This window comes from Hirundo rustica, chromosome 4 (genome assembly GCF_015227805.2).
Source record: "Hirundo rustica isolate bHirRus1 chromosome 4, bHirRus1.pri.v3, whole genome shotgun sequence".
In the NCBI taxonomy this organism is placed as follows: Eukaryota; Metazoa; Chordata; class Aves; order Passeriformes; family Hirundinidae; genus Hirundo; species Hirundo rustica.
This window is the reverse complement of record NC_053453.1, coordinates 64,233,262-64,256,715: the sequence shown is the minus strand read 5'-3', so window position 1 is coordinate 64,256,715 and position 23,454 is coordinate 64,233,262. Positions and strand designations below refer to the sequence as shown.

Genomic DNA, 23,454 nt, shown 5'->3' with positions numbered 1-23,454 from the left:
CAGGAGACAGGTTTGTATGAAAGGGTGGAGCAGTGCAAATCTCACTTCTCTGCCTGCTGCAGTGTTAGCTGCCTTTCCAGTCCTGTCTGCCTGCCTGTGGCCCAGAGCTTGCTGCTGGTACTTCGCCCTCTGGGCCTCAGAAGTAGAAGTTAATATCAAACAGGTTCCTGAGTAAAATGGGAGTGGCTGGGAACAAAGAAATTGCCATGGCAAATTCCTACTGCCCCCTGGAAGCTGGGCCCTACAGCCACCCTGGCGTTTTTCTTTCTGAGTGATGCCTAGAGTTAACAACTCCCCTGAAACCTTTCCCCTCTCAGGGGCATCACTGCTGGAAGCATTAGGAAATGGGAACATTTCCTTTTCCACATTACTTTGGTCACTCCGTCGTGTCCACCATGGGACAGTATTTCCCTTTCCCTGCATACCTGATTTCTGAGAGTCTGTTTACAGTTGTTAGGCTGGGATTTGCTCATTGGTGTTTCTCTGTTTTTGAAGCTTGTTTGTAAGCTGCCAATATGCAGGAGACCTCCTAGGGACACGCAGAATCATACAGAACACATTTAGCCATTCACTTATTTTACCTTAGTGAGAACTACGGCGCCTGGAACTGTCGGTCTTGTCAAGGCAACAATCTAACCAATACGAAGGTCTGACAAAGTTGCTCTCTAGTGACTTAACCTCTTTAACTATCTTGTCATCCTTCCACTTTCATCCATTTTCCTTCCATTTTCATGATCATTCTAATGGATCCAAAACAACTTCCCAGATTATCTTAATGGCTTAAAAGTATTTGATTTTTTTTTTTCCTAATTTAAAGTATTTTTTCTTCAAGCTGTTTCTAACAGAATGCAAGACTGAACATACACAACTGGAACAGTTTTTGAACTTTTACTTCAGTGCTGAAAATTGTGTGAAAAATGCTCTGTGATGGAACCAGGTGCAGAAAATTAGTTTCTTCTTTCAGATATTAAAAAGGTCTTCCCAATTCTCATGGGATAGTTTTGTATTGAACATCCAGGCTTTCTCATAATAGGGATTTGAGGAACTGAATTTATGAACTATTTGGCATTGATCACTGTGCTGATAATATCAGGAGGGAGTCTGCTGCATAGAGAGCATGGATGTCCTAGGGTAACAATGGATCAAGGTCTTTATTTGGGTGGTCCATGTCCTGGATGAAGGCTGCTCTTACACAATCATTCAAATAAGTTGCTCATTCCAAGATTGTTGGAGTTCAAAGTTCACCCCAAGAACTAGCCTCTTTTTTTTTTTTTTTTTTTTTTTTTTTTTTTTTAATGCATACCTGTACCTTGTTTTGAAGCCTGTTAAAACTGATATGTATATTTCACCTCCTTTTAATTCAGAGCTGTGTTCGCTCAGGTCTGGATTCTGCATATTCCAGACAATGCCAGCAAGCATTCCCATTGCCTCACTCTTTAGGCAGTTTGAGGGCACTGAAGTCATTGTCTCAAGGAAACCTGAAAACAGATTTACCTCTTCTCTCCTGTCTACTGCTCTTCTTAAAGTCCAGCATCTTAGGGTACTGCCCTGCTGCCTATGTTTAGAGCAAAGGCTTCATTTCAGTATTTTCTGGAGTGACTGATGACTTGGATATATTTGATTTATTAATATATTTTCAAGGGCAGAGACAAAATATCAGTAACACTGCACTGACAGGCTTCTCTCTTCACCTTGCCCCTGCGCCCCAGCTTGTCACTATCTTTTAGGAATGTGTTCAGTACTTGGCTTAAGGTTCTTGGCAGTCGGAAGCCAAAAGCACCATGAGGATCAGGCAAACAGAAGTTTCACAACCGGGATTTATTACAGAATTACAGAATCACGGAATAGGTCGGGCTGGTGGGACCATAATCTGGCCCAACCTCCCTGCTCAAACAGGGTCGTCCTAGGGCACAGACGCAGGATTTCGTCCAGAGGGTTCTGGAACATCTGCAGTGAGGGAGCTATTACAGCAGAAAGACGCGATGTTTCTCACCCCATTAGCGCAGCACTGGGTGGCTTAGTGCCAACTTGCGGGCCGGGCCTTTGCGGCGCCACGGTCCCGTTTCGCTCCCCGCCCCCGCCGGCGCCACGTCGCCGCTCCGTGCCGTTCCCTCCTGGGAGGGCCTTTTCCCGCCGCCGGCCGATCCCGGCGGGAAGAGCCGGGCCCCACGCCCGGGCGCGGGGCTGCGCCGGGCGCGCTCCCGGCGGCGCCACGGGGGCGCGCACGGGCCGTGCGGTCCCCGCGGCCGCGCGAGGGCAGCACCGTGCGCGGCCCCGCCCCCGGCGCGTTCGCGCGCGCCCGTCGGGCTCGGCCAATGGGAGCCGGCGCTCGGCCGGCGGGGCGGAGCCGCGGCCGCGCCCCGCCCCGCGCGGCCGGAAGGATCCGCTCCCGGAAGTTCCGGCGCTGCCGCCGCTTTGCGGGATAAACAGTAATGGCGGAGGCGGTGGCGGCGCTGGAGACAACGGCGGGCGCGGCGGGCGCGGCCCTGGGGTCGCCCGCGGCGGCCGCGGGAGCGGCGGCGGTCGCTTTCGACTTCGCGGCCGTGCCGCCGCCCTCCGCGGGGCCGGGGGGAGGCGGCTGGACCAAGCAGGTCACCTGCAGGTACGCGCCGTCCGCGGCGGGTGGGGAGGGGGAGCGAAGCGGGCGGGCGCGGCCGCTCTTCCCTGTGCTTCTTTTCCTTTCCCTTCCCTTCTCCCCGCACTGCAACCCCCCCCTTCCCCCCCCCCGCCCCGGAGCCTTTTCCCTCGCCGCCGCCGCCCCCCCCCGCCCCTCCCCCCACGGTCACGTACGCGCCGCGCGCGCCCGCCCGCGGCGCGCGCCGGCCCCGCCCCGCGCGCGTCCCCGTGGGCGGCGAACGGCCCCGGGCCCGGGCGGGAGCGGGCCCGGGCGGGGCCGCCGGCGGAGGCTGCGCGGCCGCGGCGCCGCCGGCCGGGCCCGCCGGTGGGGGCGGTGCGGCTCGCGGCCTTTCTCCAGCCGCGGCCTCGTGCGAGGCCGTGCCCTGCGGCCTGGCGCCTGCGGCGGCCGGGCCGGGCCCCGGGAGCGCTCCCGCCGCCTCACCGGCAGCCGCGGGCCGCTCCGCGGTGTGCGGGAACCGGCCCGCGGTGCTCGGCGCCAAGGACGCTGTGTGAAAGGAAGTCCTGCGGCCGCGTTCCGCAAAGCGCGGCGAAGCAGGAAATGCGACGTCGTTTAAATTCTTGTGCGTTTCAATCGAAATTTAAAATTGGGAATTAACTCGTGATTGATATAGCGAAAACTGCTTATTAAACCGCAGAACGGGAATGGGTCGTGACATGTTGCAGAATCCTTGCCTGTGTCACATCGAGGATCCTTGTGCTGCGTCATTTCCTATCCGTGTTTTCCTTTAAACTATATTTCCGATAAATCTTCGCTCTGGGCTTATGCAAGCCTACTGCATGTTTTAAAGCTTGCCAGATGGACTATTTTTAAACCTATACTGCTGGTCGGTTGGCAGCCAGAAAAGCATTTAAAACAGTTTTGTGAATGTAGACAGATATTAGTTAATATAAAAACAAATGATAACCCAAGATTAACATCGATGAGAGTCTCCTCGGTTTAAAAAAATAAATAAATTAATTAAATTACATTTAACATGTTTGTGGGCAAATAAATTCGAAGTCACTTGGAAGCAAAAAGGACCATCCCTTGGTTAGGAAGCAAGAAGCTCTAAATCTTGATTGAGTTTTTTTTAATATCTCTTTTTTAATCCATATTCTCATCGCTTTTTTTCCCATTTGTTTCGACGGCAGATTGCAGCAGCATGAGGAGCCGCTGCTCGGCTCTCGCAGGGAGCTCACTCGCTGTGTGTTTCGCGTGCCCTGCGGGCTTTAAAGCGTCCCTGCTCGCTGCTGTTCCACATCTCTTTTGGCTAATGCCCAGCTCACTGCTTCCCCTCGGGAAGCAACGTTCAGCAGCGCTCTCGGGGCGCTGCTGCAGGCAGAGGGTTTTGCCTTCGAAGCCCCGGGTTAATGTTTGATGCCCGTGATGAGGAAATGCCCGGGGACCGTGCTTAGCTCAGCCTTAAGTGAGACGCAAGGTTAGTGCTCCCTCTGTTTAAATTTGCCTCGTAATTTCTGAAGATCGAAAGGCTCAGTTAGGCAAATTGGATTTGTGAGACAGCTGTAGAATGGGTATAGATGCAGGATCGATTTATTCAAGACAGCGACTGCTGTAGTACAGAAGCAGTCAAGTTCATCAGTGTCCTGCAGTGCAGAGAGCCTAGGGAACATATTTGCAAGCACTCAGACCGAGTGGGAAGCTAAAGCAACTCTTTTGTAATGGTTAATGTGCTTTAATTTGAGATTAAACAATGGGATCTCGGCCTTGGGTCTAATGAACGTCTCCATTCTTTGTTCTCTTTGACTAATCCTGCTAGTTATCCCATTGCTTGCTTTGTTAATTTTTATGAGACCATTCAAGTTGGAGGGAGAATAGCTTTACTCAGGCTTTAAATTGAAATAAGCAATTTTGACTTGCCCTTTTGGGCAATTTTGGATTTCTAGGTTTGGTTTCAATAGGATAAATTCATATTTAGGAAGATATGTTTCTTACTATAAAATTTTGTTTTACCTTTATAAGTGAGCTGGAGGATTTAACAGTGAGATGAAGGAGTTAAATTTCAAAATGCAAGTTTTTAGTGTAGGAGGTAGAGCAGTTTTTGTTTGAGTAACGCTGCACAATTCTTTTTGTTCACAGGCTTTTTTTAGTTGAATCATCGTGCGGATGACAGTAAATGCTGCCTGAAAAACCTTTGGGAGACAGTCCCTTCAGTATAAGGAGCTAGCATGTGATGGCTGGTGCATAAATACTGCTGTTTTATGGAAACTGGAAGGCTTAAAATTGGTATCATAAGTTCTTTCTGCTCCTATGAATAGCTGATATGATAAATAGGTTGGTTAGTGAGTTTTAATACACCAGTGTGATATCCTTGGGATGGACGATTAGGAGAGGTACAGTGACTAAAATGAAGGATTTCTCCAACACATACAGTTTTGCTGATGTTACCTTTCTGTTTTTCTTGCAGCTAAAGTTTAGAAGTCTCAGGGTGAAATATAGGAAATCATGTTTCCTTAAGAGACGATGAAAAAAGGGTGGTTTTTTTTTTTTTGCTTATGTGGTTCAGCAGTTCACAAGGCTTGTGTTTTGTAAAAATTAATAGTATTTTAACCTGGGATATATAGCAGATGAACAAAGCTAATTCAGAACTTGTTTACTATTATGATCTTTTTCTTATTGATATGTTTGAAATAAAAAAAAGAATTGTCGTTCTTACCAGGTTCCTTGGTCCTTCCAGTTCAAATGGCTCATGGTTTTATTGAGCAGTGCTATAGCCAATCTCTTTTTCCAAAGGCTTGACGCTGTTTGTTCCATGCTTGTGTTTTCCAGATGTCATGAGACAGTAAAAGTCATCAAGTTGACATAAACAAATTACATTTCACTTGTTTGTTTAAGAGCTGAATGTAAATAAAACCCATAGCAACTAAGTGGTGTACTTTGAGAGCCATCTACGTGTTTGTACCTTAGCTGTTCTTCCTGAAAGCCTGGGTCGGGTATTTTTTCCTTTTCTTGTGAAGAGCATGCATCAGTAAAGTAAGGACTACTTAATTCAGTGCAGCACCAGGGATGAGGGGCAGAGCACAAACTCCTGACAGCTTGCCTGAATTTCCCCTTTCATGGCTCTTCTGGTCTGCATCCCCTGATGACTTCTGAAGGAGATTATGGAGAAGGGACAATGAGCTAAATGCTGTTAAGATCAACTTCCCCACCCTTTACTGACTCCATCAGAATTTCATTAGCCAGTAATGTGGCTGAACACCCAGGAGCTGTGCTAGAGCAGCGTGCTTATTAGCCTCTTTCCTTCTACCTTTTTCCCAGGAATTCTTGGTCTCTGCAGGGCACCTGAAGAAGCTCATGACTGTAGATGGCTGTTATCCCGAGCTTCCTCATCTGCCAGTCATGGCAGTATCTTGGCAGGAAGTTTGCTGTAACATTCTAATTTAGCTGAATCGGTAGTTTGATAAAACAAATTAGCATTACTTGAAAGCAGAAACCTGAAGTAAAGAACAGAATACATCTGAATAAGGAAACTCATTGCAAGCTTCCAAAGTTATAGAAGGAAGCATTGCCTGTTGAGAAATACCCATGAAAATCGGGATATGCTATTTTGATCAAGGCATTCATAACTAGACATGTGTTGAACCTTTTTCAGTGATAAAGTGCCAGTGCAGGCAATTATTTTTGTCTGGTTGTTCCATGTGTTGATGTCACTCATGTTTTGTACAATCGTGCAGTGAACCAAACAGGGGAAATTATCTGGATTTGGACCCTGATGACTTCTCTGGTCTGGCTCCCCAAGCAGCTTAACCAAATTACACTCGTATATTTGAATTGGAAGGACAGAGAGCACTGCCAGAATAAGTGCTTTTTTGGATGACAGCATCACAGAGGCTCAGAGAAAATCCAGTTATATACTTGTCTTGATCTAGTTTTATAACTTCAGATGAAATTACATGTGTTCTCCAACTACTTGACCAAATGGAAATTTCTGATGTCAGTGTGTAAGATAGATAATTCACACATTTCTCAGTTTTAAGGATACTTCTTTCCCATAACCAGAATGAAGAGACTGGCATCGCTGTTGAATACTCTGTATGAGTAAAGATGCTCTCCAAAATAAATTTCATTATCTTATCCCCAAAATAATGCACTCTGTTTATTTTTTTTTACTTGGCCAAAGTGTATTTTAGCCAAACACTGCAATTTGATATGTAAAGTGTTACATTCTTTGTGACCTTAAGGTAAAAATCTTACCTCTCGGTGAGGGGGAGGGTTGTGGAAGAAGTTGGGGTGTTATCCTAAGAGAAATACATTTTTTCCCCTCCTACTCCTGCCTTCTTGTTCAAATAATGCTGCGTTTGCTGCATAGGATTGAAAGGCTTTAAAAGTGATGTATGAATTAGAGCCTGCTTTATGTTTATTTTTTCCCTTTATAGGCTACCATTTCAATATTATAAATTGTGAAAACTTTCAGAATTACACAGAATCTGCATTTGCAGAGGATTTTCTGACATAAACTGGGAAGGAAAGAAAGGGGTCTGAAGCTTCATTTTCCCTGTCACACAGTGGGAGAATCAAATTTTGGAGTTTAGGTACTTAGCATAAGTCATGTTGACCAAAGAGTTTCTATCAGGTGTCCTGATGTCAGGCAAGAGCTTTTCTGTCAGTCACCTATTTCAGCTGTAGTGGTGTCCCAACACTTGGTTGGCTCAAGGAGCAGAGTGGTTGGGCAGTGATCTGATCCAGATTAAAAATAACCGTGGTTGCACCAAAAGGAATGTCAGGTTCCGTTGCACCCATTTCCTGGTCTGTGCCAGCCAGTGGCTGTGAAGCTGCTGCCCCAGCACACGGGGGAAGCAGTGCTGTGTGGAAATAAGCAAAGGGTGGAGATAACACTTGTTAAAGAACAAACGTTAAACAACCTGAAGTCTTTTTGTTATCCTATCGGTGTGACTCCCATTTCTTAAAAGCAATCAAGCCAGAAATTCCAGTTATATTCTAGCTCCATGACTTCATGGGTGGTTGGGTTTGTTTCTGGTTTTGTTTCAGGGGCTTTTTTGGTTTGTTTGGGAAAGAGGGCAGGTTAAGTAGGGGTGGGTTTTTTTGGTTGGGTTTTGGTGGTTTGGGGTTTTTTCCTTTTGAGGTGGGTCTTTGTAGGTGGGTTATACTGTTGGGTAGGTGGGTGTGACTTTTAGGGCATTTTGTTTGCTTTTTGTTCCTGGTAGAGACTGCTGGTTATATAGCAGGGATGGTCTTGTTCTGTTTTTGCAATGTCCTATTCCTGCTGGCGTAGCTGTTTGTGCCTCCACCCACCCCTACAGAGCCTCATCTGGGTCTTGTAGTGCCTTTTTTATGTAGGATCACATTTCTTACCTGGTTGATCTGTCTACAGGGTACAGACAAGGGATTTGGAGTGTGAATTGCAGTCTGATGGCAAGTGTCAGCTTGTGGTCTGTAAAGCTAAATGAGATTTTTTTTTTTTTAATTTTATTTTATTCTTAGTATGTTGAATACACCAGTGGTATTGCACATGGAGGGTTACCAGCTCTCATTCAACCTCAGGTTTTAATATTGCCCTAGAACTGGATTGCAGATGTAGTTCTACTTATGTCATTTAGTGCATTGTTCACTGGCTTTATCTGACATCTTAAAAATTCAGTAGACTAAAAAGCTATGTAGAAATGCATGCAGTTTAACATCTTGCCACCTTTCCTGGCCGGGAATATTAGCTTGAATGTTTTGTGAAGAGCTGTCCTAATTTTAGTTGTGGCTGCTGAAAGATGATCCCTGTCTCTTGTGCTGGCTGTGAGGCTGCACTCAGCTGCTCGGAGGGCCTGGTTCTGCTGGCTGTGCAGAGTGCTGTAAGTGTACAACAGGAGTGCCCCATTCAGCAGCACCGTGGGCTTAGATGGGTATCATCTGCTTCTCAGCCTTCCCTCCAGTGGTGTTTTGTAAGAGACCTAAATCCTCACAACTTTTCTTGTCTACTAGGTCTTCATATTTCCAGTGGGTTCAGAGTTTGCAACTTGCTATCTGGAGGCAGTGCAGCTTTTTTCTAAACTGAAGTATTGGTAAATGTTTATGGATTCAGTTTTTATGTAGATTTTTTTTTTTCTTTCTTTTTTTTTTTTTCTCCTTGGCTAATACTTTTATGTGGATTGGGAAAGGTGTACCTGAACTTTTCACTTTCTGTTTTGAACATACTGAATCTGACCAGTTGTGGTGCACTGAATTTCTAGAAACTTGTTCTTCTAAGTTAGAATTGAAAAAAATCTTGAAAACCATTCTTCAGTTCTCTTGAATAACTGAAGATGCTAAATTAAACCCGTGCTAAGATTTGGCATGCTAAATTTGATCAAACTGTCCTCAAAAGCTTTGAAACTGTCCCAAGTTTTTCAAAACAAGCAGCATGGTATTGAAGCAGGGTGCTTCGATTTATTTGGCTCCTATTGCAGGAACTGATGTGTGTTTTGTCAGATGCAATTATCCACCACAAACATGTTTTCATCCTTTGAGAGGAAATCACATTTGATTGAATTATTTATGAATCCAGAATAGGTTTAAAACCTTGGGTGATTTCGGGTGTGTCTGGATTTGTTTCTTGTACCTCTGTTGGGTTTCTGTAAGATTTTTGCTTGTGCCACGACACAGGGGGCTACAGGGAAAACTTAGTGCTGATCTACTTGGTCCAAGACTCTTTCCTCGTAGTGTCACAGCCCAGGATAACTTTGCTTTTACAGGTTTGGGTTTTTTTTTCCCCAGGCGTTTGTAAGAGCAAGTCCCTAAATGTGCACCACAGTTCACTGGAGTATCTGAGGCTTCATCTTCCCTCAGATGTTCTTATTTTTATGGTTATACTGGGATAGAGTCCCGTGAGTCTTTAATGCTGTTCTTAATGCAGCGTACCTTGATTTACAGAATAACAAGATCGCCCAAATACTTTTGCAGCTTCAGTGCTTCTCCTTAACTCACCATTTCCTTCTCTTACAGATACTTCATGCATGGAGTCTGCAAGGAAGGAGACAACTGCCGCTACTCCCATGACCTCTCCACCAGTCAGTCTGCCATGGTGTGCAGGTATTACCAGCGAGGATGCTGTGCTTATGGAGATCATTGCAGGTAAAGAAAAGTCCCTGGCCATCCTGCAGGAATCTTTTCACTCTGAATCCCTGAGTAGAGAGCTCAGGGGTAGACAGTAAATCTTAGTGTTTTCCTTTCCCATTGCAACTTCAGGTATTTATAAAAACAGCTTTTCACTGACTCTCCTCTTGCTAAATACCACTGTTTGCTATACAAGTAAATGAGCGAAGGCAGGGTGATAACTGGCTTTCATAAAAGTGATGGTCGTCAGCACAGGGAGTTTGTTTTTTTTTTTTTTAATTAATAACATGAGTAGATTAATTGAAATCTGAGACTACATTCAGACTAACTGAATTACACTATTTAAGTGATCATAAAAGCCTGAACAGGTAAGATTTTTTTTTTTTTTTTCCTTTGTGTTGTCTCTTGAAGAATTAGTACTCTGACACTGAAACTACCATTTTGGAAAAGTAACTTGTTTGTTATATAAGTTCTAAAATTTTGCCTGTTCAAAATAGCTTTACTTTATGAAAACATACAATGAATTAATCTACAACTCTGAAATTATAATAAAAAAAAGAGATTTTGAAAAAGGAAAACAGATACTTACCTAGTGGAGCAAAGCTTTACAAAGGCTTAGGAATGTTTCATCATTCATTTTATTAAAACTTACCGGAAGTTTTAACATTCTGTCTTATGGCAACTGTAATTCATGATTTTTATAGGGTAGCTCATAGTGAACTTTGCTTTCATGTTTAATCAAGGGTTACTATATGTAAGAAAAGTAACAAAGAAAACATCTCTGTAGTCTTCTGTCTGCTACTGTTGTTTTATTGATCATATAGATCGGTGGTCTTCCAACTTTGGATCATACACCCCATCAGTTCAATGTCTTTGAGCTCCCACTAACATATACATACAAACTATAAATAGATGTGTATATCTACAGCTACTACTGTACTAATGTTATGTGCATTATAAAACATAACCCAGAAGCAGAATTTTTAAAAGGGTGTATTAAAGGTAAAATGAAAAATACTTAATAGATATTTTATAAACAGTCCAAAGCGATTTTTACTGTCACTAAAAGCCTTATTAGCAATAATATTTTTTTTTTACTGACAGTAATGCTGATTCCATGGGCTTTCTTATTATTTAAAATCTCAGTGTAACATTTTGTTATACAGTTATTTGAAAGTCTCATTTTAGGTTCAGTTTATTTCAGTTCTTGGTTTTAATGGCGGTCATGACTGAAAAAGATCTTTCACAAAGATATGCAGATCCAGAAGGAAGTGTATTGTTGGCTGCATGTACTAATGTGAGATAAATTTAGCCAGTAAGTTTCCACCTTCCCTGATGTCAATCAGCTGTTAGTGCAGATTAACTGGAAGGTGTTGCATTTTTATATTTTTAGCAAATGGGTCCGAAATACACTGGAGTTCTGATTTTGAAAGATTTTTAAACATGTTAGAAAAATCACTTTCCAAGTTTTTTAAGTGTACAAGATATGAAAGGCTTTTTTGTGGGTGACACACTGGGGTAGTTTTTGGCAGTAAAATCATGTAATGGTGGAAATACTGAATTTTCAAAGTGTTGTTCCATACCACAAATTACCTTCAAAAAGCAGTTACCTGTTCATGGAATGACTTTATCTTGGAGGGACAGTTTGAATGTGGTTGAGTTTGGTTGGTTTAGGTTATTTTTTTTTTAGTATCTGCTCAGCAGCATACTGCTGGCACTGACTTGTCATCACAGAAAAGGGCAGCAGATTTGGAGCACTTCTCTTTGTGAAATAAACATGCATAACTCATCCGTGACAATTTTTAAGTGCTTTACCATGAGATAATCAGCAAACCATCTGTGTGGTACAGAAGATTTTCGTGGTAGCTCTCCACCTCAGAACTGAGGCAAACATTTGCCAATTTAAAAGTCTGTGTTGATGACATTCTCTAGTGTCACTTGGGTGCTTCTGGATCCATCTTTGGTACGATATCTTGCCTACGAATGATGCAGTGATGAGTTTCTGATGGGGTGCTATCCCTGTAACCTTACCCTGGAATCTCTTACTGTGGTCAGAGCAGCTGCTGCTTCAATGGTTTTACTTGCACAGTTTTCCTGTAAAGCATTGTTTTTATTAAAGAATTGTCTGCTATTGAGAAGATATCTCCTCCAGTGAATCATTGTGTCTTTGTGAAAGAAGTAATTTGTTGAGCATGTTTCTCTACTGGTACATCTTTTCTTTGGTATCTCACTAAAAGTAGTTCATTATTGAAACGGAAGCTAGCGAGCATCATAGGCTGAAACATGTGAAAAGCATCTCTACTTTTTCTTCTGCCATGCAGCAAACTTCTCACACTGCAAAATTTTTTCTAGTGCTTGTTTCTTCAGCTCTCCTAGCAGTGTTTTCTCTGTGTTTCCCAGCAGTATCTGCTGACAAAGCGATACATTTACTTAGTCACCATGTTGTTTTCCATGAGTTATTTCAGTCATTTTTACCACAGCAAGAAGAAAAAGTGGTCCAGTGGCATATGGCTTTTTGTCTTTCATTGTTATGTAACAAGCCTCAGAAGAGGTTTCTAAACCCTCATTGTGAAGTTCTGCAAAGTACTGGATTGAGTAGCGCATGACTTGCAACATTTTGGAAAGAATTGCAGAGGTTTGTCTTTGTGTTCTGGATGTTTTGATTTTCAGTGCCTTGCTAATTGAGATGGCTTCATCCTTTCAGTAGCTGATATCTCAAAGTACAGTATTCACCAAGAGCACAGTTCTTCATTAAAAATAGTGAATGTAAATCCATATTTCACATTGCCTTCTTGGTAATCTCGATCTCTTGAGTGGTTCTCCTCCCCCTGAGTTCAAGAGCTGATTAGGTTGGCATTGTTTTACTTCGTAGTCTGGCTGACAAGGAGCTCGGAGTAGGAGTACGAGTGTTAGCTCTGACATTTTCTTGTTGGCTTTTGCTCACATTATCGGTGTTGTTGTCAGCCCACAGTAGCAGGTATTTTTTCAAGCCACTTGTTTGCTTTGCCACGGTTAGTTTAGGTAAAACAAGATCAGATAATCTGTTGATTCATTAAATGGGAACTAGCACAGTGCAATATGTCACAATATGCTGCAAGTGAGCAGACAAAGGGGGTGCCAATGTCAACCCACTGGGTGGTGGAACACCTCTTTTGGGGCACCTCACACCTACCACACATGGACCCTCTGTTGTATGGAGTATGAGGATACTGCCATCAACGTGTATCTTAATAACTTACTATTAAGTAGTTTATTGTATTTTTTAAGGGGAAAAGCCAAGTGAGTTCTAGTATTTTCTTCCTGCACCCCATTGGGTTGCCATGGGCATCTCGTATGGTGCACAGACTTTGGAGGCCAGATGTAAAGATCTGAAGGCTTGAATTTTAGATTTGTGATTCATAGGACTAGGACTTCCAAGCTGACATTTGGTTAGGAGCACCTCTTTAATATGCAAGAACAGTGACACTTCATTGTTTTTAATCTGACACAAGCTAAATGAATCACAATCACTTCACTTCTGTATGATCTCAAAAAATTCCCTTGTGTTTTCTTTGAAATTAGTCAGCAAATATCTAAGACTACAACAGTATATTTGTCATTTGTTTTCCCCGTGTCATCTCTTAGTTGCTGGAAGACAGATTTTTGAGGGAAATGATGCCTTCCTGTTGATTGTAGGTGGTAGGGCTCAAAGTGTTCTGATTATCACTTTCCACAATGAGTTCAAAGAGGCATTAGAAATGAGTACTCAAATTCAGTGTAAAATCTGCGTGAGGGAAGATGCATAGACACAGGAAAAAGAATAATTTATGTTGGTGGGGATCTCTGAATCTGTGCCAGCTGAAGCCAGGTTGCCCAAGGCATTGTCCAGTCAAGTATCTGCAACCATGAAGATGGTGCACCCATTCTAGTGTTTAACTACTCTTACAGCATTTTTTTTCCTAATATTCATACCTGTAACTTCCCATTTTGGACTGTTGCCTAGTGTCATTCTGTGACTGCACCTCTTAGAAGACTCTGGCTGATCTTTCCTATGGCTTCCTGTGAGGTAGTTGGAGACAGCAGTGTCTGTCCTTAGTCTCTTCTTTATAAAGCTGAATGAGCTCATTTTTCTTATTCAGCAATAGTACACATGTGTAATAGGTAACTGACCACTTTGGGACATATTTGAAGATTATTCTATGTAAGTTAAGTAAGAATTGTGCTCTTTTTTCTCCAAAGTCTCAGAGTACCTTCTGTTTTCTTGAGCAATGCTGACAGATTGCACAAGTGGAAGCATTGCTCTATAAGGGGTCATCAGTGACTTTCTCTTCCTTGCCATTTCTGGGTCCTCCTTCTAAACAGCAAGTTCACATCTTCATTAGTTTATTTTCAATATGTGGGGCTGCTGTCTGGAGATGTTTTTTTGTGGAAAGTTGACATGATGTGTTTTAACTTTTTAGATATGAACATACCAAGCCACTAATACAGGAAGAAGAGGCTGATGTGAATCCAGAGGCAGAAATCTATCCATCAGTGTCCTCAGAGTTCGCATCGCTCCCTGAAACAGTTGAAGAATTTATTGCTGAGATAGAAGATGAAAATACAGATCTGGCAGCAGCAGGAGTAGGGGCTGAAGACTGGGTGAATGCAGTGGAGTTTGTCCCTGGGCAGCCATACTGTGGACGTGGTAAGCTGATCATGGGGTAACGGTGAATTTCCATCATGGCTCAACAGTTTCTGTATTGTGCATTTATTTTAATGCTTTTGAGCACAGCTGTTCCTACTTATTGATCAGTTCAAGTGAGCCTGGGTTTTCCAGTGTGAGCAGTCTGACTGTTTCATTCTGAAACCAGCTATATTTCAAGTCAGTCTCTGCATGACTGGCTTTCTCTTGCTATGTTTTCTGAATGACTTGAGAATCCACTTTGACGTTTAGTTTGCATATGGGATGGGAGAGGAAATTACTGGTGATAAAATGAATATTGCTACTCTGGAGAGATAATCTGCTGCCTTTGTGTTATGGGTTGGTTGATTTAGTTCGGGGTGGTTTTGCAGCCTTTCAAGGTTTTTTAGTGGAGAAGTAAATTCCTATAGAAGGAATTGAAGCCTAATCCTTAACTTTTGTGAATCCCATGGCCACAGGCTGAAAATAATTTATTCTAGTTAGCTTTCTGGAAGTCAAATTTCTAATATTGTGACAGCTCACAATGGGAATGAGACCAAAGAAGCTCATCATATGGGACCAGACTATTTGAGTAGCATACTTGTCATTCTTTTTTTCCTGCCAAAATACAGCAGTCTTCAAATTTAAGTGAAAAGTAATCTGAAGGTGTTCACTTTAACCTAGTTTCTAATATTTTTCCCTCTAAGGCATGAGGAGTGTATGAGTACTTAAATAAATGTTTGAATTGAAAATGAACACCTTGCATCTAGAAAAGTTTGAAGAGTGCTCAGATTGTACTACTTTGCACTGCTCAGATTGTCAGATTTGGAAAGAGAATGAACTTCTCAGTGTTACAGGGTGCTACTTGAAGCCTCCTGCCATCCTGTTTGAGGAGGGTGAAGAGGAATGGTCAAGTGACGCAAACAGTTGGCTAGTGTTGTTGAGAAGTTTGGTTATGGAATTGCATAATAGATCTGTGACTTGAGTATATTCCAAAGGAGTGAAAACTTGGCCACTACCTGTTAATGTGCCTCCTTACTGTCATGAAAGATTCAGCACCTGTGCTTGTTCAGACAAAGGATTTTTTAAAATATTTTAATCAGAATATAATATTTAGATAGGAAGAAACCTCTGTATTTCATCTAGTTCATTCCCTGTTTAAGGTTGCCAGGGGCTTTGTTTAGTTGAATCTCTATCCTCAGAAATGTTCAAAGGTCCATAACCTTTGGGTATCCTTTGCGGTGTTTGACTTCTTTCACAGAGAAAGCTTCTTTCCTAGTATGTAATTGGATTTTTTTCCTGCCTCAGCTTGCCTTCTATCTCTTGTCATTTGCACATCTGAGAAGAGTCTCTTTTCTTGGGTGTCAGCCCCAATAATGACTGCCTGGCCCTCCACTGGAATCAATTCATTGCTAGCTTTAACAGCCAGTGATCTTTTAAATACACTCAGTCCTTGTAGAAGAGCTGCTGCTACTTCCTGAAGTCTGAAGTTATTACACTGTTAACTTAGTTTTACTAAAGCAACTTTTTTTTTTCTAGGGGGTTAGGCTTACTTCTCATGCAAATTTGTGCCAGATTAACTTAGTGTTCTCTTCTGTGAATGTTGTTGCTAATCTGTTTTATAGCCTTTGAAATTTGATATATTTTAATGTACAAGCATTCTCATCTGTTTCTGTTCTGAACAGTGCTACATGATGCTAATTCCCATGGTGACTTAAAAAAACCTTACTTTTCTGAAGCAACTGTCTTTATTAAACTACAAAAATAAAAATGTGTGCAGTGTGTTCTGTAGCGTATGTCTTAAAGCAGATTATTTTTGTCAAATCACTGGAGAAATACATAGATACTTGGAAACTTCAAAATGAAACTTATTTCTCAAGGTTACCTAGAAGCCTGTGTGTTTAAAATTGCCTTAAAATGATAAGGATTCAAGGTTGGCAGTTTAACCACACATAGCTTGGACTGTATTCCTCACCTTTAATCAGAACTCTCTGATTTGGGACTGAACCTGGTATCTTGGAGATGACTTCAGGACCTAGCATAGAAAATTGTGATGATTCTTCAGTTATTCACTTGCTAGTTGTACAGATGTGCCTCATTTCCATACTTGTTCTGCAGCTGTTGCTGCTCGATGTTCGGTAGTAATTGAGGAAGATTAGAAAGGCAAAAAGAAAAGAAACACTGAATTGGGTGTCTGTTTCCTATTACTGAAAGATTAATGTGTTTAATGCTATGAAGTGTGTCCTAAAGTGCAAGCAGGTGGTGTGTGGATCAAAAACAACCTGGTTTTTCCACTTGTATGAGTGTCCCAGTCACCCTGTCGACTGGGAAATGGGCAATGAGAAGGTGGGAATTGAGTCCACCTACTGGTCAGCGTAGATTGGGAAAACAGCAAACAATCGTAGGGAACAAATGTTACTCTGAAGGATGTTGGATTTGTAACTGCTGAGGCAGTGAAGTATTCTGAATTTTTCTAATTGTGGTTTCAAAGAGGAAGTAAAACTGCAGCTGCTGCAGTGCAGTAGATACAGAAGATTTGCATGCTGTTCCAGCCTCACAGTAAAGTTTTTCTTCTGAGTATCTAATCTAAATCCACCCTCTTTCAGGTTGAATTTTAGTTTGAAACCATTACCCCTTGTCTTATTACTACATGCCTTTGTAAAAAGTCCCTCTTCATCTTTCTTGTAGGCCCCCTCCAGGTCCTGGAAGGCTGCAGTAAGGTCACCCCGGAGCCTTCTCTTCTCCAGGCCGAACAACCCGAGCTCTCTGAGCCTTTCCTCATAGGGGAGGTGTTCCATCCCTCTAACCATCTTCATGGCCCTCAACTAGGTAAAAAAAATCTGTGACAACATTAACTTGAGCAAACACTGGCAAATGCAACAGTTGAGGGACTAGGAACTGAATGGTAGTTGTGATTTTTGTTTTCTTCTGGAAATGGAGACCGTGGATTTCAAATGGGAGGGCGAGTGGGATTTCCATAAGAACATATTTTCATGTTATGCTGTGCTACTCAGGAGAGAATGTAGAGCCTAGTACATGGTTTCTTGTCACTTCTCTTGGTGCTGGTTCACTAAAACTCATGGGGAAGAAGAGCTAATGAACATACTTTGTTTGGGAATCTCTGACAGAAAATGAGCAGGTTGCCAGGTGACTTGTTACTCAGTTACTCACTTACTTTGAAAAGTATGTTTCTAACAAACAGACTGCTCCAGGATCACTGTGAGTGACCTCTACCGTCAGAGATGGTTCAAGAAGCAGACTTGATCTTATCTTGAGAGCTAATATTTTTCTACACTAATCTTTAGTATTTGCTTATTCTTCCAAACTTAAGTCACAGGGACCTGCATTTTCTTTTCTTTGTCCTAAAACTAACAGACTGATACATGCCTATTGTTGTGTCTTTGCTCCATGGACATGAAAACTGCAAGTGTGCAGCCTTTGATTAATTTTGAGAAGGAGTCTTTCCTTCACTTCAACTGATTCAAGTATGCCTTTGGTAGTTTTTCCTTGCTTCTCCAAATCTAGTGCTTGAACAGCTTCTAAAAGTTATGCTTTCCTATACCACAGATGACTTTTACTCTTGTAAGAGCATCTAGTTATGTAAATAAACTCCAGCTGCTGTTCTTCCTGGTGTTTACTCTGAATATAGTAATGCTTTATGTTTATTACATCTTCAGTTTCTCACTGTCTGCTTTTGTCTTCTAATTCAGTCATCATCCTACTTATGTAATAGTCTCAGAAGGCTTTGTCATGAGGCAGGGAAGCATGCGTTTGAGGTACAGGATGTGTTCATAGTAGCTGTCTAAAGGGGGAGGAGAAACAATCCAGATTTCAGTTCCGTTTAGAATTAGGTAGGGGAATTTACTTAGGATTTTGCAAAACCAGCATGGCTAACTTAGAATGCAGTGAAAATAGCCTAAATTTTGGGTTCTTAGGTTCATGTGTCTGGCTAATTGACCAGATAATGTTTAGGACAGGCTTTTTGGCAAATATGTCAAATGGGGTTAGTTTGAGAGACATAAACACCACTTTTCTACCAATCGTAGAGCTGCATGGGAATCCAGAAATGAAAGTTTGTTCAGGCTAAAGAGCAGTGTGCTAATTAGCCTGCACATAAGGATTGCCATACTAGTATGGTATTGCCATACTAGCATTATGTTATGCTGGATACAATTACTTCAGTTGTGTAATTTCTGTGAAGTGAAATTGATTCTACAAGCAGTGAGAGATTTGTACCCTTATTTAGTGGTTGCTGAACCAGAGTCTGTGTAACAGTCAATTTAAGCTGCTGAGGACTAGTGCAATTTTTCTAGGTGGACTTAGCCTGTAAATGGATCTTCCCTGACCACTGTACCTTTGATAGCTTTAATCTTGTCTGTGTTGAAGGATGAAGAAATTGGTCTTGAAATTAATTGAGTGGGGAAAGTAATTTAGTTCAGGTTGATCGTGTGTGAACCTGGACTGAAATGAACCTAGGTTGTTTCTCTTATTCTGTTTGGGTCACCCTGAGCATTCTTACGCTCGGTGTTCAAAATCTGAATGTGATGCTTACTGTTCTTAATTCTGTTCCCAGCTGCCCCTTTCTGTGCTGAAGCACCCTTGCAGGAAATGGTGATTGAAGAAGAATACGAGAAGCAGCAGGCAGATGTGGAGATGAAGAAGGAGCTGTGCCCCTACGCTGCATTAGGAGAATGTCGTTATGGAGAGAACTGCGTGTATATCCATGGGGACGTGTGTGATATGTGTGGCCTGCAGGTCTTGCATCCCATTGATGCTGCACAGAGATCTCAGCACATAAAGGTAAGCAAACAACTGTCTGGTGTTTAACAGCTGTAAGTTATTGCTTCCTAGCTCCCCTCAGTCACTTGTTACTAACTCCCTTTCATTTGAAGGTATGTGCAGGTCAGGCAGTGAATGAAATTCCGGTTGTAAACTAGACTGTTTCCTGCCAGGGCCATACTCAAAAGCAGCTGGATTTCCTTATCTGTGTTGGGAGAGCAGTCTGCTTAAAGACACTGAAGCTTTGTTCTTTGCCTAGTCAAAGTGGATGGTCTTTTAGATTGCCTTTTCATGTTTAAAAGTAGTGTCTGAAGGAAGGAATTTGAGCTCTGAATTGACTGTTCCTCAGTACTTGAACAGTTTTTTTTCTTTTGAGGATCAAGATTTTTTTCGGCTTAATCACACTTCATGCATTATGCAGAACAGCAGACTGAGTTTAAAAACCCACTTAGACCTCCCCAGGTGACCAGCCGTTTCTGTAGTCGTTTTCTTTGTGTCTCCTTTTCAGTCTTGCATTGAAGCTCACGAGAAGGACATGGAGCTTTCCTTTGCCGTCCAGCGTAGCAAAGACATGGTGTGCGGGATCTGCATGGAGGTGGTGTATGAGAAAGCTAACCCTAGCGAGCGCCGCTTCGGGATCCTCTCCAACTGCAGCCACACTTACTGTCTCAAGTGCATCCGCAAGTGGAGGAGCGCTAAACAATTTGAGAGCAAGATTATAAAGTGAGGCGCTTTCCCATTTCGATTGTGCTTTGTTACTGTGGAAGAACTTAGTTACTTGTGGCAACTTGCAACAGACTTCTGATGCAGACGGCACAGAGACCGCATTTAATGCATACTAACTTTCAGTTTAGGAGTGAAATAATAATTAGGGATAACATTTACACTCTGATTTGGTTAATGTGGGTTAAGTTTGCAAAGGTCAGTGGTAGTAGATAATTGTTGTTTATTTAGTAGCATGTTGTCCAATAGTTACTGTTTATGTCTTGGACACCCAGGCAGGAATCTGGAAACAGATTAACCAGTTCAGAATGTATGCTGCTTAATTAGGGCCTTAGAGCATTACTCAGTTGGCAAAACATTTCTCCATTTAAGGCTGTTCTAGAAAATACAAAGTTCCAATCAAATAAAGATAGGAAATATACCAAAATAAATTTATTTAATTCTAAAGAAAAAGGAGTCTGTGTGAAGTGTTTTTTCAAGCTTTTGTGAGACAAGCTGACCAGCTGCCTTTGCCATTGAGTTCTTGAAGAAGAGAGTTTAGGTTATCTTCATTTATAAGACAGTCTGGATTGAAAAGGTTGTAGAGCAAGTACATGAGTACGGTACCTCTTTAATGATGGATATATGCCATGACTTGTTATATAGGAGAGAGAGCATCCTGTAATGTGGAATTTTGCAGCACAGTCTGTTCGTTTCCCAGGTCCTGCCCAGAATGTCGGATCACATCTAACTTTGTCATTCCAAGTGAGTACTGGGTGGAGGAGAAGGAAGAGAAGCAGAAACTCATTCAGAAATACAAGGAGGCAATGAGGTATGAGCAATGCAGCCTTTTATCAAATTGAGCCTGCAGAGATAAAGGCACACGTGGAGAAGGGTTGATGTAAAACCCCTTTTCACACCTGCTTTCCACCACCACGTGTGAAGCGAGTCTTTGCCTATCTGCCCACGGATGCATGTGCACAGTCCCTAAGCTGTCCCTGTGTTCTTTCACCTCAGCCTTTCCCTTCTCTACACTAAACACTGCTGGTGTAGCCATGAGGCAGTCCGAGCTCCTGCACTGCACACCGTTGGTGTCCCTCTGCATGCATCAGTCCACACCTAGTGTAATAAATCGCCTCTGGGTGTAGATCTCTTCTCACAAAATGCCCTCTGCTCCTGGTACCTGAGATCCTTGTGGGCTGCGGGTAAATGCAATTCTCAAGTCTGACTGGGGTGTGCTGTCAGTAAGGGTTGCAATATTTTCCTTTCCAGCAACAAGCCATGCAGGTATTTTGATGAAGGCCGTGGGAGCTGTCCATTTGGAGGGAACTGTTTTTACAAGCATGAATATCCTGATGGCCGCCAAGAGGAGCCACAAAGACCCAAAGTAGGAACCTCAAGTAGATACCGGGTTAGTGCTGCTGATTAATTGCTCTTTGAATAGACAGAGAGCACAGGAGGGATGTGCATTATGTCTTCTGCCTTGAGAACAGGATGGAGAAATACTGACTTTTCTTTTTTCCATTTCTGATAGACCTCTGTAATGGTGAATTTGAAGGAAGCAGTGCTCTAAAGTTTATGAATGTTGGAGGCCAAGATGGAAAGACTAAATTTAAAAAAAATTTCATACAACATACTGAAGTAGAAATGTCGGGTAGCATTAATAGGGGTGTGTAAGGGTAAATTCTGCTGGAGGTCAGTATCTCCCTGAAAGAGAAATGTGATTTCTTGCATGACAAAGTACACAGGGGTGTCATCCTCTGGAAAGCCTCCTACTTTGTACCACTTGGTCACCTGGGGAAATCCTTGTGTTCCGTTTGCAGGCCCAGCGGAGGAATCGGTTCTGGGAGTTCATCGAGGAGCGAGAGAATGGTGATCCCTTTGAAACCGACGAGGATGAGGTGGTGACCTTTGAGCTCGGTGAGATGTTGCTTATGCTGTTGGCAGCTGGAGGTGATGATGAGCTAACGGATTCCGAGGATGAGTGGGACTTATTTCATGATGAGCTGGAAGATTATTATGATTTGGATCTATAGCACCTGTCAGTGGAGTGTGGACTGTTGTCTTGGCTTCAGGCAGTAGCTATTACCTGTGGTGTTGTGGCAGTGCCTGTGTTTCTCCTAGGCAGGCCGATCAATTCCAGGTGCTGTTGTAATAACTTTTACCCAGGGTCTGTCTCTTCCCTTCCCCTCCTCTCCCACCCCAGGAGTGTTGTTTTTCCTCTGTTTCAACAAATAACAAGAAATAAATCTTTAAAATGTTAGTTTTTGTAAAAATAAATTTAACTGTCAAACAGTTAGCTTAGGTTTGTTGCTTCATCTGTGTACCCAACAGAGTTCACCCAGTTCCAGGGTTAAAGTGTTTACAGGACTTCCACACTCATTTTGAAGAGCCCAGATACAAAAATGAGCGGTGGCCATGCAGTGGGGATGTAAATTGGCTGATGGCCTTTATTCTGTCTGTACCAATATTTCTGATTTCAGGCCAGATAAAAATATTCTTTCTGGAATCAGCTCCGTTCCAGCCCCCTCATGTTCACGTCTTCATTTGTGACTTTTGGTCTCTGTTTACTTGCACATTACTATTACTACTGTGTAACCAGAACCAGGTGTGAACGTTCTGGGTTTTTACTGTGTTTAGCATGAAAGGAAAATGTCTTTGTGAAAGGAGAACTCTCTATGTGTATATACAGATAAATGTAGAGTTGGACCTCAAGGATGGGGAGACTCTGTGTAAGTTAAAAGTAACAAAACCATCTTTCACCCCCTCTTGGTGCATGAAGTCTTGCCTCCAATTGGACATGAAACTGGTCTAGTGGTCTCAGCCCAGACTGGGAAACCATCCTAACACTTAACTTGATAGATGGCACTCCCTAGTACACCAGCTCTCTTTCACGTGTATGATTAGGGTTGTCCAGGAGCAGAAATCCGGTTAGCCAAGGTGGGGTCAGAGGAACACCAGAGAGGACCCTTTAGCTTTATCGCTCTGTAAGTTTTAGAACTTCATGTAAACACTTAAGCCGTGAGCTTTGCTAGAAACTCGCTGTGCCTCCCAGCTGCTTTGAGGTACTTGTGCCTCTCTGCAGCTGAGTTGGGCAGGTTGCCTGGTAAAGCTGTTCAGTTTATGTGAGTTACTGCTTACAAAGGCAGTCGTGCAGTTTCTGGCTGTAATTTGCATTGAGAAATTACTTCGCCACCAAAGCCCCAGCACAGGAATTTTAACCTTGCATTACATTATTGCTGTTTTTTATTGACTTGTGGATGCCCCGTGATCTGTTCTCCTGCTGCTCTTGTCCCCTAGACTGCCTCTCCTTTCACTTTTAAATGGAATGAGAAATTGTTCTGAGGTCTATAACGTATTGTTTTGCAGCTGCCTTTTGTAAGAAGCACTTTTCCCAAATAAAAAAAGTAAAAAAAAATTTAAACAAGAAGTCAAGTCTGTTCTTTTAAGTTCGAAGCTTCTGGTTTTTGACTTGATTATTTTTGCGTTTCTGTAAATATAAAGGCATTTATGTCACTTATTCTTGACTCCTGCAGAACTGTGTTATGCTTAATACAGAATTCCAGCATTGTTAGAGCCTTTCCAGCAAAGAACCTGTAATGCAAGGGACACATTCCAAACAGACAGCTGATATATTGAAGGAATATCTGGGGCC

General features: G+C 42.6%; 1 protein-coding gene across 4 annotated transcripts; it reads left to right on the top strand.

Annotated features, from left to right (window-relative positions):
* Positions 1–2,417: 2,417 nt before the first annotated feature.
* MKRN1 (makorin ring finger protein 1) lies at positions 2,418–23,229 on the top strand. 4 transcript variants are annotated; one of them, XR_009207762.1, is made up of 10 exons: positions 2,418–2,602; positions 9,566–9,694; positions 14,116–14,342; positions 17,007–17,147; positions 18,892–19,118; positions 19,606–19,820; positions 20,521–20,631; positions 21,072–21,210; positions 21,334–21,494; positions 21,623–21,757. XR_009207762.1 is itself a non-coding variant. In XM_040061804.2 (9 exons), exons 1-9 carry the CDS (start codon positions 2,433–2,435, stop codon positions 21,833–21,835), a joined length of 1,548 nt encoding a protein of 515 aa, XP_039917738.1. In that variant the 5' UTR covers positions 2,418–2,432; the 3' UTR covers positions 21,836–23,229. The 4 variants fall into 4 exon arrangements, 3 of the variants coding, with proteins under 3 accessions (XP_039917738.1, XP_039917737.1, XP_039917741.1); XM_040061804.2 differs by lacking the exon at positions 21,334–21,494 and having other exon boundaries at positions 21,072–21,186; positions 21,623–23,229; XM_040061803.2 differs by lacking the exon at positions 21,334–21,494 and having other exon boundaries at positions 21,623–23,229.
* Positions 23,230–23,454: the final 225 nt, after the last annotated feature.